Source organism: Sturnira hondurensis, unplaced genomic scaffold, assembly GCF_014824575.4.
Source record: "Sturnira hondurensis isolate 20B ecotype Veracruz unplaced genomic scaffold, ASM1482457v3 Scaffold0001872, whole genome shotgun sequence".
Taxonomy (NCBI): domain Eukaryota; kingdom Metazoa; phylum Chordata; class Mammalia; order Chiroptera; family Phyllostomidae; genus Sturnira; species Sturnira hondurensis.
The window spans coordinates 36,231,676-36,253,422 of record NW_028074503.1 but is presented as its reverse complement, the minus strand read 5'-3'; the positions used below and the strand labels follow the sequence as shown (position 1 = coordinate 36,253,422).

The 21,747-nt window shown below is 40.5% G+C and overlaps 1 protein-coding gene across 1 annotated transcript in view; it reads right to left on the bottom strand.

Annotated features, from left to right (window-relative positions):
• Positions 1 to 20,580, bottom strand: part of CCDC102B (coiled-coil domain containing 102B) — a 93,034-nt gene extending 72,454 nt beyond the window's left edge. Inside the window, exons 1-3 of the mRNA XM_037037088.1 lie at positions 19,979 to 20,580; positions 17,523 to 17,743; positions 12,069 to 12,177 (exon numbers count right to left, since the gene is read on the bottom strand). Coding sequence (XP_036892983.1) covers positions 12,069 to 12,177; positions 17,523 to 17,743; positions 19,979 to 20,569 — 921 coding nt within the window. The 5' untranslated portion in view covers positions 20,570 to 20,580. The remainder of the gene's footprint in view (positions 1 to 12,068; positions 12,178 to 17,522; positions 17,744 to 19,978) is intronic.
• Positions 20,581 to 21,747: the final 1,167 nt, after the last annotated feature.

Here is a 21,747-nt window from a genome sequence, read left to right as displayed (position 1 = left end):
GAACTTGCTTGCAAAGCTCTTCCTGAGGGAGATCAGCCTTCGAAAACCAAGCATGGAAGCTGCAAATCTGGAGCTGAAAACCAGATAACCATCGCTGTTCTCTCTGGAGACTGTGGGGACTTGGCATGGTGGGGTGCTGGTAATGTTCCAATGTCTGCAAATCTCTCCATGAAAACAGGGAAGGCACGAGAATAACAAAACCAAAACCCCCCTGATGCAAAAATGGAAACAGACTCATAGATACAGAGAACAGGAGGTAGGGGGCCTGGGCGAAAAAAGGGGAAGGGATTGAGAAGTACAGATTGGTTGTTACAGGGTGGTCATGGGGATGTCACGTACAGCACCCAGAATATAGTCAATGATACTATAATAAGTATGTATGGCGCCAGGTAGATACTGAAAAGGATGGTAGAGGAATCACACTTCATGTTGTTCTAAGGATGAAAGTATAAGGAGCACAGTAAGTTCTCACCAACAATGAAAATGGGCCACAGGTGAGAACATTCTAAAGATACCTGCCCACTAGAGAAAGAGAAAATCACATTTTCAGTGTGACCTAAACAAAAGTGATTAAATTATAAATAATATGAAAAGTGCAGCACAACCAAGAATAAAAACTTACAAGTATTATAGAACTCAGGGATGAATTAGAAGAAAATTTGTTCCAGCATAAATTAGAAGGAACAGGAGAATGAATAAAAGCACAGTAATACCTTAAGAAATGACTGGTAAAAAGAAAAAATGTTAAAAATCCAAAAGTAATAAGATAAAAGATGAAAGTGATATCAGGAACCAAAACCAAGGAGGGCGAAAAGGGAGATTCAGCATATTTGTAAGTTTTCCAGTTCTTTCTACTAAAACAGCCTCGAAATAAGGACTCTCTCTCCAGCAGTGAGGTGCTTCCCTGCCTAGCAGGAGCCCCAGATCCTGAAGAAGTGGCTTATTTCAGGTCTAAAAAGAGGCTAATCCTGGTGTATCTTGGCATAGCATAGAATAAGGAAACCATAAAAGATTACTAGGATTGTGCCAGACCCTCTCAGGGGCCAATACAAAGAAGATTCTTTTCTCTATGGTAACCTTTGAGTATCAGATTAATAACTGCAGCAGATTAAAGCACATCCAATAGCTTCAATTCATGAATTCATAATCATACTAAAAACCACTCGTTTGATTAATGCTGGGGAGGCAATTGATCCGATTCATTGTAAATTGGTGGCGAAAGGCTGTAAAATACAATGATGGAAGGTTGACATTTTATCTCTCGTAAGGTTGTGGGGGTGTAGATAACTATGCATGGGAGTTCATCAAATCAAAAAATTATAAGTAAAATATATGAAAAATAATATATCCCTATTGTGTCCAATGAAAATTATTTAAAAGGCCATTTTCCATACCACCCCTGTGTAATACAACCAACACCCCCAAATGCATGCAGGTATAGGCACAGGCTCAGTACTTGCTCCAATGATCTAAGGTGGAACATTTTACCTGACAGCTGATTTCCGTCCACAGAGTCCACCAAAGGCCAAGGAAAAGCAATTAAAGTCCCCAAATAGTATCTTTAACACACTTATCCATAAGGATATCACAATGACCAGTAGAGAATTAATTATGACTTGCAGAGAACATTCCTCTGAGAAATGTAACACCTAGTTCATCAAAAACTTAACTAGCAGGTAGATAAAATAAAACATTTAATGAGAGAAAACCACGGGGTGCAGTTGTTTATGTGGGTGTTTATCTCCCTATGTAACACAGACTAAGAGAGAGTCTTGGTCTTTGAAGGCAAAGTTGTTGGGCCAATAGGAAACGTGTGTACAATGAATGACCAATAGGAAGGTGGATCACTTTCCTTTGCTCCACTTTTAATCTGGAAATACAACTGCCCCCCTTAACTTTTGAGTTAACCATGTCTAACAACTTCAGTTACTAAATCACAAAAAAAATACTGTATATCTTAGCCACCCCAGTGGGGACTACAATGGATGTTAATTAGCAAAAGTAGAACGACTTTGAGTGGCTTAATGTCTTGTGACTGGAGTCCTGGCAAAGGGGTGAGGACAAATACTTGAAAAAAATAATGACCGAATTTTTTTCAAAATTTAATAGAAAGTATAAACACACAAATTCAAGATATTTAACACACCCGGATTGCAAATGTCATGTCAACACACACCAAAATCAAATTGCTCAAGCACAATCTTTTTTATTAGTTATAAAATAGGGTCTTAAGGGTTTTAAGGTCTTAATAGGGTTTAATAGGTGTTAAGGTCTTTGAAGGGTTTAAGAGGTCTTAATAGGTTTTGGGGTTTTTTGGTATTGTTTTCCAGCTTGAGACATAATTAATATATGACTGTGTAAGTCAAGGTGTTCAACGTTGTGATTTGATACATGTACCTTTTGGGAAACGGTTACCACCGTGTCCTTTACCTACACGGTCAGCGTCCTGACTTTATTGTTGTTATGCCGGGAACATAAAAGCTCCTCCTACAGTGGCCTTCCATACACAATGCAGGATTGTTGACTGTAATCGCCACGCTGCCCCCCAAAGTGGTCGCACCACGCCGCACTCCCACCGGCAGTGAGTGAGTGTTCCTGTGGCCCCGCACCCCACCAGAGTCTGGGGCTGGCAGTGTTCTGGATTCCAGTCATTCTAATAGGTTTGCAGAGGTATCTCATTGGTGCTTTAATAATCAGCATTATCCTGATGAAGTAGAATATGAGCATCTTTTTATAATGTTTATTTGCCATCTGCATATCTTCTTAGGTGAGGTGTCTGTTCAGATCTTTGTTCCATTATAAAACCGGGTTGCTTTTGTTCTGTTGATTTTTAAGCTGTCTTCATATTTTTGGCTAACAGTTCTTTATCAGGAAACATGTTGCAAATGTTTTCTCCCAGTCTGTGACTTGCCCTGTCACTTGGGTGACGCAGCCCGAGCAGAGCAGAAGGCTTTGATTTCAGTGACGTCCAGCGTGTGGGTTATTTCACTCACGGACTGTGTCCTCGGTGTCTATTGAAACAGGCCTCACCCTACCCAGGGTGCTCTGGGTTCTCTGCTGTGTTGTCTTCTAGGAGTTGTATCGTGTTTGCGCTTTATATTTAGGTCCATGCTCCCTAGGGGGTTGATTTTTGTGAAGGGTGTCAGGTCTGTGTGCGAATGCATCTTTTTGCACATGGTGTGCAGTCATTCCACACTGTTTGCTGAAAAGGCTGCCCTCGCTCCACTACATGGCCCCTGCTCCTGTGTTTGAGATCACTGAGTGCTACTCATGGGAGTCTATTCCTGGGCGCTCCGTCCTGTTCCATTCATGGAGCTGTCTGCTCTTTCCCCAGCAGCTCACTCTCTTCATTACTGTAGTTTTATAGTGATTCTGAATGTCAGGCAGCGTCAGTCCTCCGACGGGTTCTTGTCCTTCAACACTGTGTGGGCCAGTCTGGTCTTTTTTTTTATCTCTCCACATAAACTTTAGAATCGGTTTGTCAATATCTGCAAAATAACTTGTTGGGATTTTGATATGCATTGCATTGAACATATAGATCGGGTTGGGAAGAATTGATGTCTTAACAATATTGAGTCTTCTTACCCATGAATAGAAGCATCTCCAAGATATTTTTTTAATGTGATACTATTTCAATTACTTCTAAGCCCTTTAAACACCACAGAACATTATTCTCTAAGTTCACAAATACACCCACACACATACACACAGCCTGAAGTCCTTTAGCTCACAAAAACAATGAAGCTATAGAAATCAAAGTTCTAAGGAAAAATATGTTTTAGATTTTTACTTTTAGATAAACAGAGTTTTTAAGAGATTAGCATAGTTTAATTTTTCATTAAATAGCGTCTGAAGCTGTGCATAATTAATATAGTATAAAACCAGGAACAATCACATTGGAATATATTTGATTAGAGTTAAAAAGCATGTTATTTAACTTCTCCAAGTTCAGAATTAATGCCCATATTGGTAATAAGAAAAGAAGATCTTACATTTCTGCAAATACCTAGAGATTACAATGTTTTTCTTTGTTACCTGACTTAGTCCTTCTCTGTATAACATGAGACAGTGGCTTGAGCTTCCATGAAAACCAAAGTATTCATTTAAGGAAAATAATATTTGAAAATGTTTATCTTTTGCTTCAGACATGCATAAAACATCTAAATGTTAATGTTTTTCTTATGGCAAAAACAAAATTGCACCTATTATTTTTTCTAAGTGAGGTTTTCACAAAAAAATCAGCATAATTTTATGTTTCTTACTGAGCAGCGAATGGCAAATCATACCAACTCTATTCAAAACCCCAAATAAATTAAAAGAAGCCACTCATAAAATTCCATTTCCATAAAATCCAGAATGGGCAAGCCTATGGTACTAAATTAGATTCGTGACCACTTCAAGCTGTGGGGTTGGAGGGATGTGAGCTGTGACTGCCCGTAGACACAGGGGCTCTTTGTGGACTGAGCAAGGCCGCCTAAGGCTCATCCTGGTGATGGGTGCCCCACCTGGTGATGGGTGCCCCACCTGGTGATGGGTGCCCCACTGTGGGTACATTGAAAACCGCTGAGNCCACTCATAAAATTCCATTTCCATAAAATCCAGAATGGGCAAGCCTATGGTACTAAATTAGATTCGTGACCACTTCAAGCTGTGGGGTTGGAGGGATGTGAGCTGTGACTGCCCGTAGACACAGGGGCTCTTTGTGGACTGAGCAAGGCCTCCTAAGGCTCATCCTGGTGATGGGTGCCCCACCTGGTGATGGGTGCCCCACTGTGGGTACATTGAAAACCGCTGAGTTGTACTCTTTCAATGGGTTAATGGTACAGTGTGTGAAATGAATCTTAGCTGATGCGAAACATATGTGAAGAGCAAAGATTATTCTAATCAGAAGCATTACAACAAGGATGCCTTCTAATTTAACTTTATATCTCAAAGAGCTTCTGTTAGGAGCACTCTTAAACAGTCCAAAGCACGAACTACTTTTTTTTTTTACCTTTTGATTTGCCCCACTGGTTACCCCCTCTTTTGAGGGAAAATCAAAACGCTCACTCATTCACTTCTCTCTGTATTTTGTGGCTTAACAACATTGAGACTGTGGTTCAGAATAAATGTGAGAATTTCCTAGTTCCCAAACTCTCTCTTTCTATGTTAATATTGTAACAGTAGTTAAACCTAAGATTTAAGTTTAGTTAAATCCATAGGATGCTATTCCTTTTCATGTAAACACGTTATTCTTGGGGACACTCCGTCTACAGAGCTTGTTGCTCACGTGACGTGGTGACATATCTGTGACTGCGCTCTGCCTTCCCCTAACATAGGGCGTTCTCGAAACCTTCGGACATTGGCGACCAACTCTGTGAATCTTTAATGCATCCAAACAGCTAACAAAACCACTTCTCTTCTTTGGGACTTTGGGACTTCTTGTGTTAATACTGTAGTGCCGTAGAATCAGCAAAAACCATCGAGATGGCGGCAGGAAGGGTGGGGGCACAAAACAATGGAAAAGAGGCCAAACCAGTGTCTCTTCCTCCAGCAACTTCCCTTCCCTCATCCTACGTCATTCATTATCCACCTCCATGAAGTCCGTGCCCAAGTATCTCCTGGCCCCTCCTCACTAAGTCAGGCGCTGGGGCGTTGGAGGAGCCCTCACGGGGTCTCTGCCCTCAAGATCATCACGTCCAGAGGAGAACATAAAAAGCAAACAATGTCTTGAAATAAGTGAGGGATGAAATAACTGCGTGGATGCAGAGGGTCGGTATCATGCAGAACAGCGCCGCCTGGTGGAATTTCAGAGGTAGAGCGAAGGGAAGGCAGAGGAATGTTGAGTGAATTCAGCCTGAGCCTGAATTTTCTATTTGATGAGAAAGCAAATTAACAATGAGAGTAAATATTTATTTAAACTGAGGAAAGCAAAATTTGCAAATTTTAGAAGCTTCAAATATAAAATATCACGACATCCTAAAATATAATATAAATTAATAACAAAAACTTCTAAATAACTAAAACTTAGATTTTCCCCCAGATTCTTGACTGTATATCAACTTGTAGTATGACAGTGAAGTTGTAATATTATTTTTATAGAGAGTTTAGTCTTTCTTCCATAATAGTTGATCTATTTTTTAAATGAAATTGTGATATATAAGCCCACAGCATAACACACAGACTTATCTGCAAATTATTTTGGAATACTCAGTGCTTGAATTTTGTAACCCACAAATACAGATTTTCTAAAAAGTTACCTCTCATGTGATTTTATTTAAAAGTATGGTACATGATCAAATACATTTCTGAGAGAAAGGAACTCTGACTAGATATACATAATAAACAAATCCAAAAATATCTTCTAGGTATACAAACTGTATGGATACTTGGAAGACCCCAAATACTCCCACAGCCACTCTGAGTCCAGCAAAGTGAGGGCTGGAGTGCTGGAGCAAAAGTCAGAGAGGAAAGGGGGGTTTAAACAGGTGTGTCCCTGTTATCTTACTTTTGCAGACAACACCAGAACATGTGGTTACAGGTACATCTCGTCAGGTCAGCAGCCAAGGTCCAGGAAGCGGCCCACCCGAGACAGGGGCCCAGACCTTCAACTTTGCAGCTGCTCTGCGGCCCCACCTCCAGGAGAGGGAACCATGTTCTTCCCCGCCCCCCGGACTGGACATGGTCACTTTACAAACGAAACGAAACAATTTTGAAGTACCTTTCTCTTAGCACTATCTTTTTTCTACAATGAATAACAAAATTATTTTAAGTCAATTTCCAAATAAATATGAAAATATATATATGTATTTTATCCTTATCTGAGGACACTTTTTCATTGTTTATATGGAGGTGGAAATAAAGAAACATCAGTTGGTTGCCTTTTCATATGCAGCCCAACCGGGGATCGAACCTGCAACCTTTCAGTTTACAGGACAACACTCCAACCAACTGAGCCACACCAGTGGAGGAACTAAAGTCTGTTTTTCATGTTGTTATTGATGTTACTAACTGGGAGTGCACGTGGCTATTTCAGTGCCAATAACACATGGAAAAAAGAAGAAAAAGTGTTGAGTATAAAAAAGTCAGGGCTTGTGGAGACTAGATCTGGGTCAAGTCTTGGATAGATGGATGGTTGGATGGATGGACGGACAGACAGACAGACAGATATTCACCGTAAGGAATGACTCCCATGATTATGGAGGCTGACCATTCCCAAGGTCTGTAGCCCTAAAACTGGAGAACCAGCAATGTAAATGCTAATCCAAGTTAAATGGCCTGAGAACGAGAAAAGCTGCTGGGATAGTTCTAATCTGAGCACAACAGGCTCCAGGCCTGGGGAGAGCTGACGTTCCAGTTCAAGTCCAAAGGCAGGTAAGATATGGTGTCCCAGCTGGAGGACAGTGAGGCGGGAGGAACCCCCTCTTACTTGTGCAGGGGTCAGGCTTTTTGTCCTATTCGGGTCTTGAATGGGTGAGATGAGACCCACCCCCACTGGAAAGGGCTACCTGCTTTACTCAGTCTACGGATTCAAATATTCATCTCATCCCCAAACACCCTCACAGACAGGCACAGAACAGTGTTTGACGGAGGACATGGGCACTTGGTGTGGCCCTCTCATGCAGACACATAAAGCAGATGACCATACTGCACGGGGGCTCTCCATAGATCCTCCCCCACCCCAGGCTCTGAGATCCAATGTTTTGGAAAAGCAGATCTCAATTTACAAAGCGACTCAGAGTAATGAGCCTCTGAAAACACAGTTGTAGAAGAAGCCCTCCTAATCAGTTAAATCAAAATCTCCAAAAAGAGAGCTGGACATACATATTTAAAAATTTTTTTTCAGGTAAATCTAGTGGGTTCTGCTAATTCAGTACAACTGCATTACAAGATTATTTACCTGTGAGCCCATGGGAGAAGGGCATCCTTATATCAGGGGCTGATTCTAGCATTTACACACCTCTGGAGAAATTTGCCCCATCTCTGCAAGGTAGTGCCACCGAGCTGGTGCTGCTGCTGCTGGTCTTTAAAAGGCCTTTTCCCTCTACCCAGTCAGTGGCTTAGAACACTGGGAACATGAGAAATCAGCGAGTTCCATGAACAAGGCCGGTTACACGTTTCTCTGGCTGCGAAGTGAGGGCCCGACAGAGCCCGATGCTCTGGGGAACACCACTGTCATGGGGAATGAAGTGGCCTACCTGGTGGCCGTGGGAAAGAAGGGAAGGCAAACCCACGCTTAGAGTGACTGTCTTTCCCAGCATGCTGCCTCTTCCATGATTGGAAGCGGTCATTGTAATGAATGCCTGTCCCCCCAGGTAGCTGGCTGGTCACCTGGGGGAATGGCGCCACACTGGGACTCTGTCTGTTTCTGTGGCTGGCGGATTGGGATTGAGCAGGGAAAGGTCGGCTGAGTTGATGAAATGAACGACGGGCAGTGCAGCTGGAGGTTCATGTGCACAAGGAGAGCGGCACAGAGTTGGGGGGCTGGGTGGGGGGTGGGGGCACTGAGAGGCAGAATGCGCTCTGCTGGAATAGGACCCCGGGGCCTCCCTGGGGCCTTCGCGGTAGGTAGGTGGTTGGTTTGCTGGTCAAGGTGAGGGAGGGGTCTGGGGAAGGGAGTACTGAGAAGTGGTTCTATACCCCGCCCTGGCTAGTGAAGAGGAGGAGGAGGAAGAGAGACATCAGGTATCTTCAACAACAGTCTCCTGACAATGCAGAATAGCTCCCAAGTATGGCCTCATCTTTTTCAAAGTGAAGGTGTCTGTGCAGAATTTTAGCTACATGTTGCTCAGCAGCCTGACCTCCTTATTTGTCCCAACTCAGAAAGTTGCTTTAAGGTGTTGTTAAGACAAGGCCTCAAGGTCAGTAGTACAGGATGAGGTCCCGTGAAACCTGTGTCTCTGAAGTACTTAATATAAAAATGTATAACAGAACACTGCATTGTAAACTACTGGACACCTTGTTGTTACCACAAAAATAAGATTTCTTAATAAAATGCTGTAAAGGATTCCAGGTAAAAGCACAAATGTTTCAGAGAAGATTAAAAAGTCACATTTCACTTTCCAGCTTGACCACACTTTTTAAATGTCTGCAGTATTCTTTCCCACGTGTGGGAAAGGGCATGTCTTTCGTTATGGAAAGAATCAGGGCCATTCGTTGTTAAAGCGAGGTATAGGAATTATTTGTAGTCATCACGTACACGAACATGTGGTTTTCTAGATCCCAAGCTCTCATAAGATGATCGTTGCAGCACACGGGGAACTTAAAACCTAATCCCAAACCAGTATTTGCAGACTTTGCAAAAGGAAAAACAACCCAACTATTATATTCAACATGGGGATATCATTTTGATTGTAATGATCTCTACTACTCATGATCTGGGTTGCATTTTAAATACTTACTAGATTTTAAAGTTAAATTCTTGTATTTACTCTTCTCTAAATATCAGTGATTTAAGAATTATTCCCCTCTAAAGCACACCAGACTCTCAAATACATTTTTAAAAATCTTGGTCTATGGAGCACATCTGTTTCCAGCTCTAAAAATTACTAGTCTTTCCATCAGCAGTTCTGAGCCAGGCGTGTTTTTGCTTGTAACAGTTTCAGCATCCTAAAATGATTATACTGTATTCAGAATTTTTTGTACAGTCATTGAAAAGCTACAATGAAAGCAGAGGTCATTGTCAGGTTTTTTGAGAAATGAAGTAAAGAGAACTCATATGAAGTCTGATGAAGGATGTTGACACAATTATTGATAGAAAGTCAACTGCACAGAAACTTTGAATATTTTACACTTTTAATTACTCTAAAATGGCATTTCTAATGCACCACAAAAATCTCATTCTGTTATCATCCATTATGAAACAATTAAACAAAGTATACGAATATTTACAAGTGACACAAATAATTACATGTGACTAAATGTTTTTATTTATTCTGTTTTTAAATAGTTTCTAAAGACAATTTAAATAGATGTGCATAACACACCTCTTTAAAAAGGGTCCTAAGACTATCACAAACTCCTTTTTCAGGAAGTGGAAAAGGATGATTTAAAATAACACCCACATAAATAATTCAAAGTCTTTTTCTTTACCTCAGTTTAAATTAACTGTCAACCATGTATAATAAAAATATTCTCATTCATTGTCACTTCCATTCATTGCTCAAATTCATAGTCCATCTAACTAAATAGACTCTCAAACGTTTAAATAGCTGAAAAAAATTTCCACAGACCCATGAAATATTGAGTCTATGTATTAATATATATATTTCTGTTTGGGCATCAATATATAAACCCAATTTATTCTGTAAAATACTACATTGTTTTTTTCCCCTCATCTATAAAGCTTTGTTAAGCAATTCAAAATACACATATCCTCACCTGATATCCAAAATAGCATCTTTGAATAGAAAAATTAAACATTAAAATATATATATATCACTTTATAAGCCAACTCAAAAATGTGATTTTTTTCCAAAAACAGTTGTTATATAAATGTTAAATTATTTGTATAAAAAGCCGCCTTTAGGAGACTGGCATTATCAAGTCTACACTGCCTACTAGTGGCAACACGCAGTAAATGCATGTTTCTTTTTAAATTAAAGTTTATTTGTTTTAATTAAATTTCTCCAATTCAAGCTTTCTCAGTGAAATTTAGAGCCCACTATAGTACCAGGCAAATACGCATATGAGAGCCCTCGGGGAATATCATGATTTTTATGTGTATGCTCTTTTTTCCTGTAGAAAACTAACTTACCACCAGCGTGCACACACCAGAGATGCCCTGTTTGGTTATCTGCCTGTGACTATAAATACTGAGTCTGCACATAAATGCGCATGCCTGTGCCTCCCTAGAAACAAAGCCAGTCTGACAACCCATCCTAAATCCATTCAGGGGAAATCAGCTGAATCCAGCTTGTTACTTTTAATTTGTTTCATTTACTCTTCATGGAGCAATGCTCTCAAACGAACTTCCTGAGGTTCTCACTGCAATTACTTTCACTATAAAATATTGTCATGCAGGAGACGTGTGTTAAGAGCATCAGGAAAAGGTCTCCGTTCCTTCAAGTCTCAGGGGCCCTCCGGGGTCCCAGAGCAGACCATTTCTGACCTGGTTGGTGCACGGTCATTACCGCCCTGACTGTCGGGGTGCCCACGTCTGGTCCGGGAGTAAAGCAACTCAGGTTCTTTCCATCCAGTGAATTAATTCACCAAACTTAGGTTAATGGCTCTAAACTTTATCACGTGCTGGAAACACACCTGAAGCTACGTTCATGTGAGATTTCATAAACAGAGAGGAATGATGCTTATTCGAGGACTAATGGAGAGTGCTCTAGATTAAGACACAATGGCGTGACTGACTTAGCTGCTTTTTAGACAGCTGTGGGCGTACTTGTGGTTTGTGTGTGTGTATGCGTGTGTGTATATCTACATACACAGGCCCATGAACACACATCCACGGATGCTGAGCCATTCGAGAGCATTTAGCTTGTCACAGTTTTTGCTCAGTATTTTTCTTTACTTGGTTCATTACTCTATCCCACAGTTACCTGGCACAATGCTTGAGTGTACAGAATACATACTATGAATACTGTTTAATAGCGAATGTTGACAATTATTGAAATGCCAAGGATTCATGAGAGAGTTTTACTGCTGAAAATGCAAAGGAAAAATATAAAGGTGAGTGGCTGATCTTGAATAATGATAATGCCCAAATGAAAAGAACCTAAAATACTCTTGAGATCTATTGATATTTTCAGACTGCTTTATAAAAGATTGAGATTAAATTATTTAATAGAGATGTTATGACACAATGACACCTTCAGCAGTCCCCTTGCATGGGCCTGACATGCGTAGCTGACTGTGTCCTGAAGTTGACCATTTAAATTACGTTATTCAGAATTAGATTTCTTACGGCCTGAGCTGGACGGACTCCCTAGTGACACGTGAGTTCCAGTCTTCCTCTTGTAGAGAAATCCCACTTTTAACTTCCTTCCCTCTCATCTGCGGAGCCTCCTGCCCTGGGGCTGCCCGTGGACCAGAGGGAACCCTGCGTCCCATCTGCTGCTGCAGGTCCCAAGTCTCCTTACCTCCCTCCTATTTGTGAGCGTCCACTCCTTCAGCTCTTCGTACTTCCGTTTCCACAGAGCCGCAGCGGACTCCAGGCGTTCTATTTCTTTCTCCAGAGATGAACGCAGTCTAAACAAAGAATGAAAAGCGATACGGGCTTACAATTTAAAGATGATTTTAGGAATGCACTCAAAGTTAGATGTGCTCCTCATGTTTGGTGTTTATAGGTGATCATCGTAATGACAGAAAACCTTTTTTAGTTTATTAAAAATTATAAATATTGAATTCTACTTAGTTTAATTTGTTATCCTGTCAATTAGCTCTACAGTCCGTTAAACGTATTTCATTTAGCTTTGCCAGTATTGAACTAATGGACTTTCTGCCTGCTTTCTTCTGTATTTTAATTTATTGGAGTATAGGAGTAGAACACGAAAGTGGTTTTTTTTTCAGGAATTAAAAAAATTTTTAAAAGGGAAATATATATAGAAAACATTAATAATTTTTATTAAAAGCTATTGATTACATTTCTCTATTGAAGCCTATGTAAATAAATTTTCTTATTAAAATAATCTTGAGAATTTTATTTATAAATAGAATAGTCAAAAATTGGACTTGCAAATTGGAGGGAAGCCTAGATTTTTAAATTTGCAAGTTCAAAATCATACACGTCAAAGAATCAATGCCAGATTTTAACATCATACTTCAATAAATCAAATTATAACGTTAGCTAAGAGTCCATGTCAGCATTGAAATGATTCACTATTACTGTAGAATAAATGCCATCCTCAAGAAGGGCATCAAATTTACTGAGGTATCTATTCCTTCTAGAATGTTATCAGTTCAACAAAAACATTTCAAACGCTATATTTATTAAACTTTTAATCTCAGTTACATACATATATAGACACATTCTAAAGATACAACTATATCTAGATTTTATCCCGACTTAGGATACATATTCTGTTGGTTCACAGAATAAAAACAATTTAGTATTGTCAAAGTATATAACATGAATAACTATTCTCACTCCTTACTTAAGGAGAATTAGTAATACTTAAATATAATATATTTATTCCTGAGTATATATCTTGAGTAAAATAACTAATAACTGTTAGTTGACTGAAAGAAAATAAATTTTTTTATTTTCATTATGTTAAAAGGTAAAATTCCAACAGAAAAGTGAGAGAACAGGTAATCCATAAAATTAATGACAATGTGATACCTGAATATCTTTAGTGTGGTATCATCAAAAAAATTTGGTGACTATTTATGCGAGCAAGCCCGAAGGATGCTATACACACATCCATGCAGCAGAGGGCACTCTTTAAACCCCTAATTTTCTGGCCTAACCAATTTATTCTCTATTTTGGAAAGATTTTCATAACTGATTTAAATTTAAGACAGTTAAATTTAGACAGTTCAATTTAAATTATTATCATACTATTTGAACTACAAGAAGGCAAAGAAAAAACATAATGTTACCCTACAATTCTGCATATTTTATGGGGAATTCTCTTTTAAAAAACTGAATTAAGATAAAGCTTTATATAAATATAGTATTTTAATATGATAATGTAAATTTTTAAAATCAGATTGCTAAAATATATGATATTTTCAGAATATGAAAGATAAAGGATGAGCTACAATTTTCGGGGAAAGCATGACTATATTCCTATGAAAACTTCTGATCCTTCGTAAGTATCATGACCCCATAATACTTGAGTGTGAAATCCAGATATTGAGACAGGAAGATTAAATCAAATATTTCTCATGAATGAAAATTCCAGAAAATTTCCAGAAATAAATATTACTATAATCATTTATAAATGGTATGAAAATTCACTGTGAAGTACCTAATCGGTATTTCTATAAAGGCCTGGTAATGCGTTATTTCAAGACAAAAATAATTAACTCATATTGACATTTAGGTACCCACTCTTCTATTAGTCCAAAATTTAAATTAAGTATTAAACAACGAAAAACAAAAACTTATATAAATACACTCGTACTTTCAACGATGACCACATTTGCCAGTTTCTGATTGCATTCCCAATTATTTATCGTTACATCTTTCTGCTTCTTTCATTTTCATACCTTTCAGCAAGTCGCCAAAGCCGTGCATAGTCATGTCATTAAAAAAAGAGATATTTAAAGAACATTGTGAAACTCGGAGACACGGGGAGGACCGGAGACCAGGGAGGGGAGGCGACACCCCCAGGAGCACAGCTGGCTCTCATGCCGCGACTGGTCTCATTCCTCGCTGCCGGGCATCTTCCCTGCCTGTCAGGGGTGCTCTCTCCTGATAGCAACTAAGTGGCTGACGAGCAAATATATTCATATTCACTCATGTAAGCAGGAAAAAGATATTGATCATTCAAAGACTCTCTGGGGGAGTCAGAGAAGGAATTAGGGGCCCAGGAGGCCAGAAATAACACGAAGCCACTGAAATCTTCCAGTGGCACCCACTGAGGTCCCCATGAGGGTACAGGTGACCCCACATGACCTTGGTGCCAACAACTGGAGACACAGGCCGGTGTCAGTGCAGACCAGAGGCCACTGACTGCTTCCTCAGGAAATAAGACCCTCGCCAGAATGGATTCTGGGCACTCACTTCCTTGGAGCATTAGTTTCTACCTCTCAGACCAGGTGGCCACCTCCAAATACCTGCTCCCAGGTCAAATGTCTGCACCCTAATTGGAAGGGAGACAGAGACAGAAACTCACTAGCACTTTTTTGGTCCAAGCAGAAAAATGGACTCTGCCTCACTAGGTGGACAACTGCCTCCACACGACACAGATACTGGAGAGTAAAAACTGGGAAAAGGACACAAACATCAACTCAAGTGAATTAAAGACGTGGACAAAGGACCTGAGGCTGTAAAATTCCTGGTAGAAAACATCAGAGGAAAAGCTCCTGACTGGTCACAGCAACGATTCTCCTAACTGAACACCAAAAGCACAGGCTTTGGCTCATCCTCAGAGGCTGGGTAAAGACACGGAAAGCCGAACAGCATTGCGCGTATAAATAATGTGACAAAGTTCAGTGTGTTCAATGAGGCATTCCTCGTTGTGACAGCCGGTAGAAATGACTCCCTGTCCTCTCCGCTGATTCCCGTGTTCCCGTCGGGGGAATTTTCCCACCAGCTGGGAACACGGGAAAAACCATGTTCACATCTTCTCAACTCCAGCCTCCCACTGGCTGAGATTCCGGGAGGAGGAATTTAACAGATTAGCCAGATTTATAGCAACAGGATATGCTATATCCTTGAGAAACATTCTCGTGATGGGAAGAGGAGGCTTGGCAATCGTCCTCTGTGAATTACATGTTCATGATGCTTCGCAGACTCGGCACCCACGGGACGGCCCCTTGAAGGGGAGAGTGGGAAGACAGACTGGAATCCCAGGCCTCCTTGTCCCCTCTTCTCTGCCCTGTCTAGGGTTGGTGTATTGGACTTGCGGAGAACTGGAGAATTTACTTCTAGGGAGCTCGCTCATTTATTCTGTGGAAGTCAAATATGTATGTGCGTGCACATGAGTGTGAGTGAGAAAGTAAAGATACGCATGTGTGTCATTAAAACTGCACCTTGGGGAGTTTACGTCTAGGAAACGCAGTTTCATGTGGCTCCGATTCCTTGATGACAGTGAAGTAATGCGTGTGGGTTTGAGAGAATCTAGAGCCACTCGACTAAAGCTCTAAGGCTAAATCCTTCAAGAAATCAAGCACAGAGCTGAGAACTTGACTGAGACCTACAGCTCCAGATACAATTGTTAATACGGGCCTAAAATTTACTTCAATTTTATCCCCTTTTCTACTAATGTTGATGACCTCTACTGTAAATTTATAGTTGATGGCAGACTAATAAACATTTATTCTATTCAAAAATGCTTGACTTATCAGAATCTATTCATATAGTGATGCAAAGACCTAAAAAAGAATCTAAAAAAGAAGTTAGTGGTATGAATAAATATCGAAGGACTCATAAGAAACTTCTAGTTGACACAAAAGGAACGGCCAATAAAATACAGGATTTGTGAAAGGTTTGTATGCATACTTATCACTATTTCAAACCATTTAAACCATGAAAACCGAAACCATTATATAATATATAGTTGTATTCATAGATATACAATATAGATACATGTTGATATTAATTACTCTGTTACTCCCAGGGATTTTTTTATTCTGCTTATTAGGAAAGAGTGTTCTAGCTAAAGAGATGGAAAAAAGTGTTTTCAGATGTGAAGGCCACATTTTGACATGCATCAGATATTCCAGAGACATTTCCTCAGATAGGAACAAAAGCAGCCGTAGAGAGATTCGGACCAGCCGTCGGTTTCCCAGACGCTACGTGTGTTGGGTCCGCACAGGAATTCTGTGAGGAAGACAGCGGCGGATTGCGTTTCTCAAAGACGGTGGCCACAATGGCCCCATCCCACATGAGCCTACTATCACCTGACTCTGACCCTTCTGCCATTGAGGGTGCCCCTTGTCCTTGAACTTGTCAGCCTTTGAGACTGCACCAGTAAGTAGGACAGCAAGTGATGCCAAGTGACTTGGGAAGCAAGGTCCTGAAAGCACCACATAGCTCTCTCTGCCTTTAAGGTCTTCGCCGAGCCCTACACTGTGAGGAAGCCAAGAAGCCATACAGATGAGACAGGCCCCCCCCCAAGCACTAGCACTGGAGCCCCAGGTGAGATCAGCCGCCTCACTGCGGGGAGGGAGGCTCCAGATGACCTCAGCCCCCAGCCCCTGAACTGTCCCATCTGACGCCACACGTAGGAAAACCATGCTCGAGATTCACAGGCAGATGCGTGGTCATTGTTGTTTCAGTAACCACTGTTTGGGACGTTCTGTTACTAAACAAGAGAAAACTGGAACGTAAGCATCACTACCCACACAGTTTTACAGAGGAAAAAGTTGTGTACTGTTGGCTAACCGCGGATGAAACAGCCAGAAGACACCAGAACTGAGATGAATCCCCAGGTGCTCGAATCCCTCTCTTACTCCTCTCCTCCTCTTCTTGGTCAACAAGCTAGGCATCCTTTTCTGTGATCAATACCTCACAAAACTGTGATTTGTCTGTTGTCGATATTAGTATATTCTCACTTTATCGACTCAGTGTGTAGATAACACACTGCCCATTTCAACCACATACATTAATAATTCAAATATAAATAAAAGGAATCTACCAGAGATGATAACAAGGCTATAATAACATATAAGTATATAAAGTAATAAATTATATAAAGTAATAAATTATAAATTTAAATATAAAGTAATAAATTATAAATTACTCTTCAAATTTAAAAAAATGAATGTAGTATGTCAAACTCATTTTTAAACTACTAGAACATAATAACTAGTCATGCATAAAAGGCATTGTCGAGTTTGTTAGACTCAACAAGTGTAAGAAGTTCGAAAATCAGACTTGGTTAAGGGAGACGATGAGCGTACTAATCATTCCCCATACTCACTCTCTTTCTTTCCTTAAGATTCTTTGGAACTGCTCCCAATGTCCCCGCAAAGCTGAAATTCCAGACACCTCCCTCTCCAGGGGCAGATGTCCTCCTGGGTGACTTAGTCCAGGTCCCGTGGCCCCATTTTCAGAGCCAGGGTTCTTGAATGAGTCAGGACAGCCCCTACAGAGTTTCATGTCCTTGACTGGCCTTAACGGGTCCAGATCCAAACCTTCTTCCTGAAAGGAAAACACATACAGCAGTGATTACTACTGCACGTCTAAGCTTCTCAGTAGAAAAATCAGGAAGAATATTTCCATATTTCTGGAAAAAAATGATACAATCCAGGATCAAATTCATATTTTCATTTTTTAATAGTGTTAATGACCATGCTGTAACTTGCATTCTTCAAGTGTTTTTTCCCTCTATTTTCTACCTTATTGTAATCAAATACACTTCTCAAAAAGTCTGCTTTAACTTTTAGTTTAGGTTTTCTTTTTCTAATGACCGCTAAAAATAACCCTGTAAAAACTTGAACAGCTATGAAGAGTTATTTAATAAGTTTATGGATTTCTCTTTAAAGTTTATTTTGTCACAAGGCGCTTGAGAGTTTCAAAGTGAACCTAGCTGATTATCTTTAAACATCTTTGCAGGACAGAGTAGAAAGAATTTTCATGAAACTCGGAATGTTTTAATAGGTTTGTTTATCGAACCATTTTTTTAGATCACCAGTTAAATCCCAAATAGAGTTTAATGGGACATTTTAATATGTATGGGCGTCATTGTTCAGCACAGCACAGTGCCTCACACTCTTACGTCACGATCCCAAACCTTCGCCGGCTCATGCTATGGATACGTGTCTCTAACTTAACTGTGCTCTGATTTGTGGGCTTAAAATGAGACACAGCCAAGTTCACATACAATCTCAATTAATATCCAAGTTTAAATAAAAATCTTTGTTTCTTTTAAATGGTTTCATTTATATATTTTTATGTAGTGTGCATAGATATATATGCACACACATACCAAGACTTACAGAATATATTATATATTTTGGAATCATACAAGCAGAAAGGCACACAGTAAAAGATTTTTAAATGTCAGTAAAAACAAGTATTGTTAATATAATATACATTTTTCTTATATATACATATGTGCCATCCCTTGTGTATGTTTTATGTTAAATATGTTATTAATATGTTTTTATACAATTTCTCCTCATCTAATGCAAATCTCATAATTGCAATTACTCACTAACAGTCTAAACTTCTAGCCCTTTTCATTTTGTTTCTGCTGTTACATACATACATTTAAGTATTTGCAACTCTCCTGCCTCGTCGAAAAACAGGTTCTCTTTATAAGCTCCCTTCCCCTCTAGTTACTAGCTTACCTTGCTTCAAATAAAATCTTAATGATACTTCATCTTTAGTATTAATTTTAAAAATAGCATATGAATTTTAGGTTACTAGTATGACTCATCTCTTCGTTCTCTCAAAAATTAATGGATATTATGTATATTGTTTTGAAAAACAATAAAATAAAACATGTGTTGTTTTCCTTGGGAAAAAAAATCCATGAGTATCATACATGAGTATCTTTGGAGTTGGCAGAAAAACGGATCAAAATAAAAACAAGCAATTCAAACTTCTTCAACAGCCAACTTACTTCCCTACCATCGCAAGGAATTGTAACTATCTTTTCCCTGAATAAACAAACTTTTAATACATATCCACTATGTATGATGTTTTGACACTAATGATACAAAGATATTCCAAATAAAGTCCCAAGATACTGAGAATTTCTCAGCAAAATATATGTGAAGAGAATCTTTCACATTCTCAAATGTGGTGTCTACTAGTTGTAGTAATAAATAATTTGTACTTTCGGGGCAACTTTTGTTCAGCACAGCACACTGCCTCAAACTCTTACGTCACAATCCCAAACCTTCGCCAGCTCATGCTCTGGATGTGTGTCTATAATTTAAAGTTTCCGATCTCCACCACGACATTCAAAAGCATGCACTTTACGTTTTTGCTGAAGAAAAATTTGTCAGATCACTAATATGGGCTGAATTATGTCCCCTCAAAATGTATATGCTGAAGTCCTAGCCCCTACTACCTCCAAATGGGACTGTACTTGGGGACAAGGTCATTTTCAAGGTGATTAAGTTCAAGATCAGAGTGTGCCTAAGGACAGTCCCCTTACAGGAAGAGAAATCTTGGGCACAGGCCTATATCGAGAAAAGACTCTGTAAAGACGCAGCGGGGAGACAGCCACCTGTAGGCCAAAGAGAGGGGCCTCACAAAAAACCAATCCTGCTGACATCTCCATCTCAGACTTGTGGCCTCTAGAACTTTCTGTGGCTGCAGCCACCCAGTCTACAGGACTCATTTATGGCAAGTGCACCCAGTCCCCCCTACATATGGCATTCGAGCAGGCCCATTGTCCTGGATTCCTCTGGGTTCTTCCCTTACCATACTACCGGTGTTGTCCTTTCTAGGAAATTCTCCTGTCACCAAACACTCTCCGGTGGACGCTGGCCGGCCAACTCGAAACTGGTCCCTTTGTGCGCAGGACCCTGCCAGGAAACTAGGGTGCTTCTGGTCCTGGGTGACTAGAGCCTCGAACGCCTCCGGCGAGCTTTGTCTCTTCTTCAGGGCGCTCAGCTCCTTCACTGCCATCTCCAGCCTCACCCGGAGCTGCCGCCCCTCCTCCCGGGCACTGTTCCTCTCGGCGCGCACTTTACTCCACTTCTCCCTCCAGTTGGCGGTGCAGTCCGACCACCACCGCATGGTCTTCTCCATCTGAGCCGCCCTGGCCTTGGCTTCTTCCAGTTCCCGCAGGCGCAGCTCCTCACAGATGTCCCACTCATCCGTATGGCTCGAGGGAGCCCAGACCCGGGGAGCGGCCTGAGCCTGGAGTCCAGTAAGCGGCCAGCAGGAATCGCAGGGGCCCCGGGGCGCAGAGGCAGGTGCCACCAAGTCCCGAGGTGTTTTCACCGACGACGGCTGCATCCGGAAGATTTGTGTTTCCTCGATTAACCGATGTATGGAATCTAAATTCATATTTATCTTCTCAGGCCTGAAAAAAAGACAAAAATTAACTTTGAATTTCCCTTGCAGTTACAAAAGCAAGACTTACATTACGAAATTGGAAGAAAACACTGCATCTTTTCAATATTGAGTATTTTCTTCTCCAGAATAGCTAAAAATGTAGAGGAATGAATGCATTTGTATTTACCCTCAAAGAAACGGAAATTGCTCATACTGAATCTTGCCAAACAAATACAAATAAAAATATGAAGATGCAATTGTGGACAGGATATGGCATGACTAATTCATTTAAATAAATCTAATTCTCTTCATGTAACATTAATGGTAACACGCATTGTCCATTTACTTGTAGATGGTCCCTTGGTCTCCTGCTAGGAATCAAAAGTACAATTTGTTCAGGTGAAATGCACCATCTATTGATGTCGGGGAGGGTAAGCCTGGATCCTCGGCCCAGAGGCTGAAACATCATTGGTTTAAATGTCCCACGATGACGTCATTTCACCAGCCACTCCCTGGTCTCCAGGGACCAGACCACCTGATCAGACGTGAGCGATCAGGAGCGCCTGGGGAAATGTCCCGTCCACAAAACTTGGGAAATATCAGAACCAGAAACGCTCTCCCTCTGCTTTCCTCCTGCGTGAGCGAAGATCTGACTCTAGAAGAGGGGAGCGCAACAGCCACGCTGCGACTTTGAAAACGGTGGAATTTTGAAAACGGTGGAACGGAAAGACGGAGAGTTTATGGGCTGAGCTCTGCATGACACCTAGAGCGCCCCCCTCTGGTTGGTTTCCTCGCTCAGTGGGAAGGTTGACCTGTCATTTATATCAGCTCTCATCACGGAGTTCTCTGTCACTCACAGTCACGAGGATATCTAATATATGAATTAACTCCTGCTGTGGTTAGTATGGTATGTTAAGTTCTAAAAGGAAAATATTTTGAATAACACGTCTTTGTCCTGAAAGATTTTACAGTCCAGAGAATGAGATCAGCACATATAATAAAAATACATATATTTATTGTACCGTCCGTCTTTTTAGTACGTGTGAGCAGGTGCCCTCAGAGCTCAGCGAAGCTTCCAGAACAGACAAGTCTTCACAGCAGGGGAAACACTAGACAGAGTGAAAGCCCCCTCGAAGCTTTATTGAGAAACAGCTTTCCATATAAAGTAGCAAAAGACAAATTAATGCGAA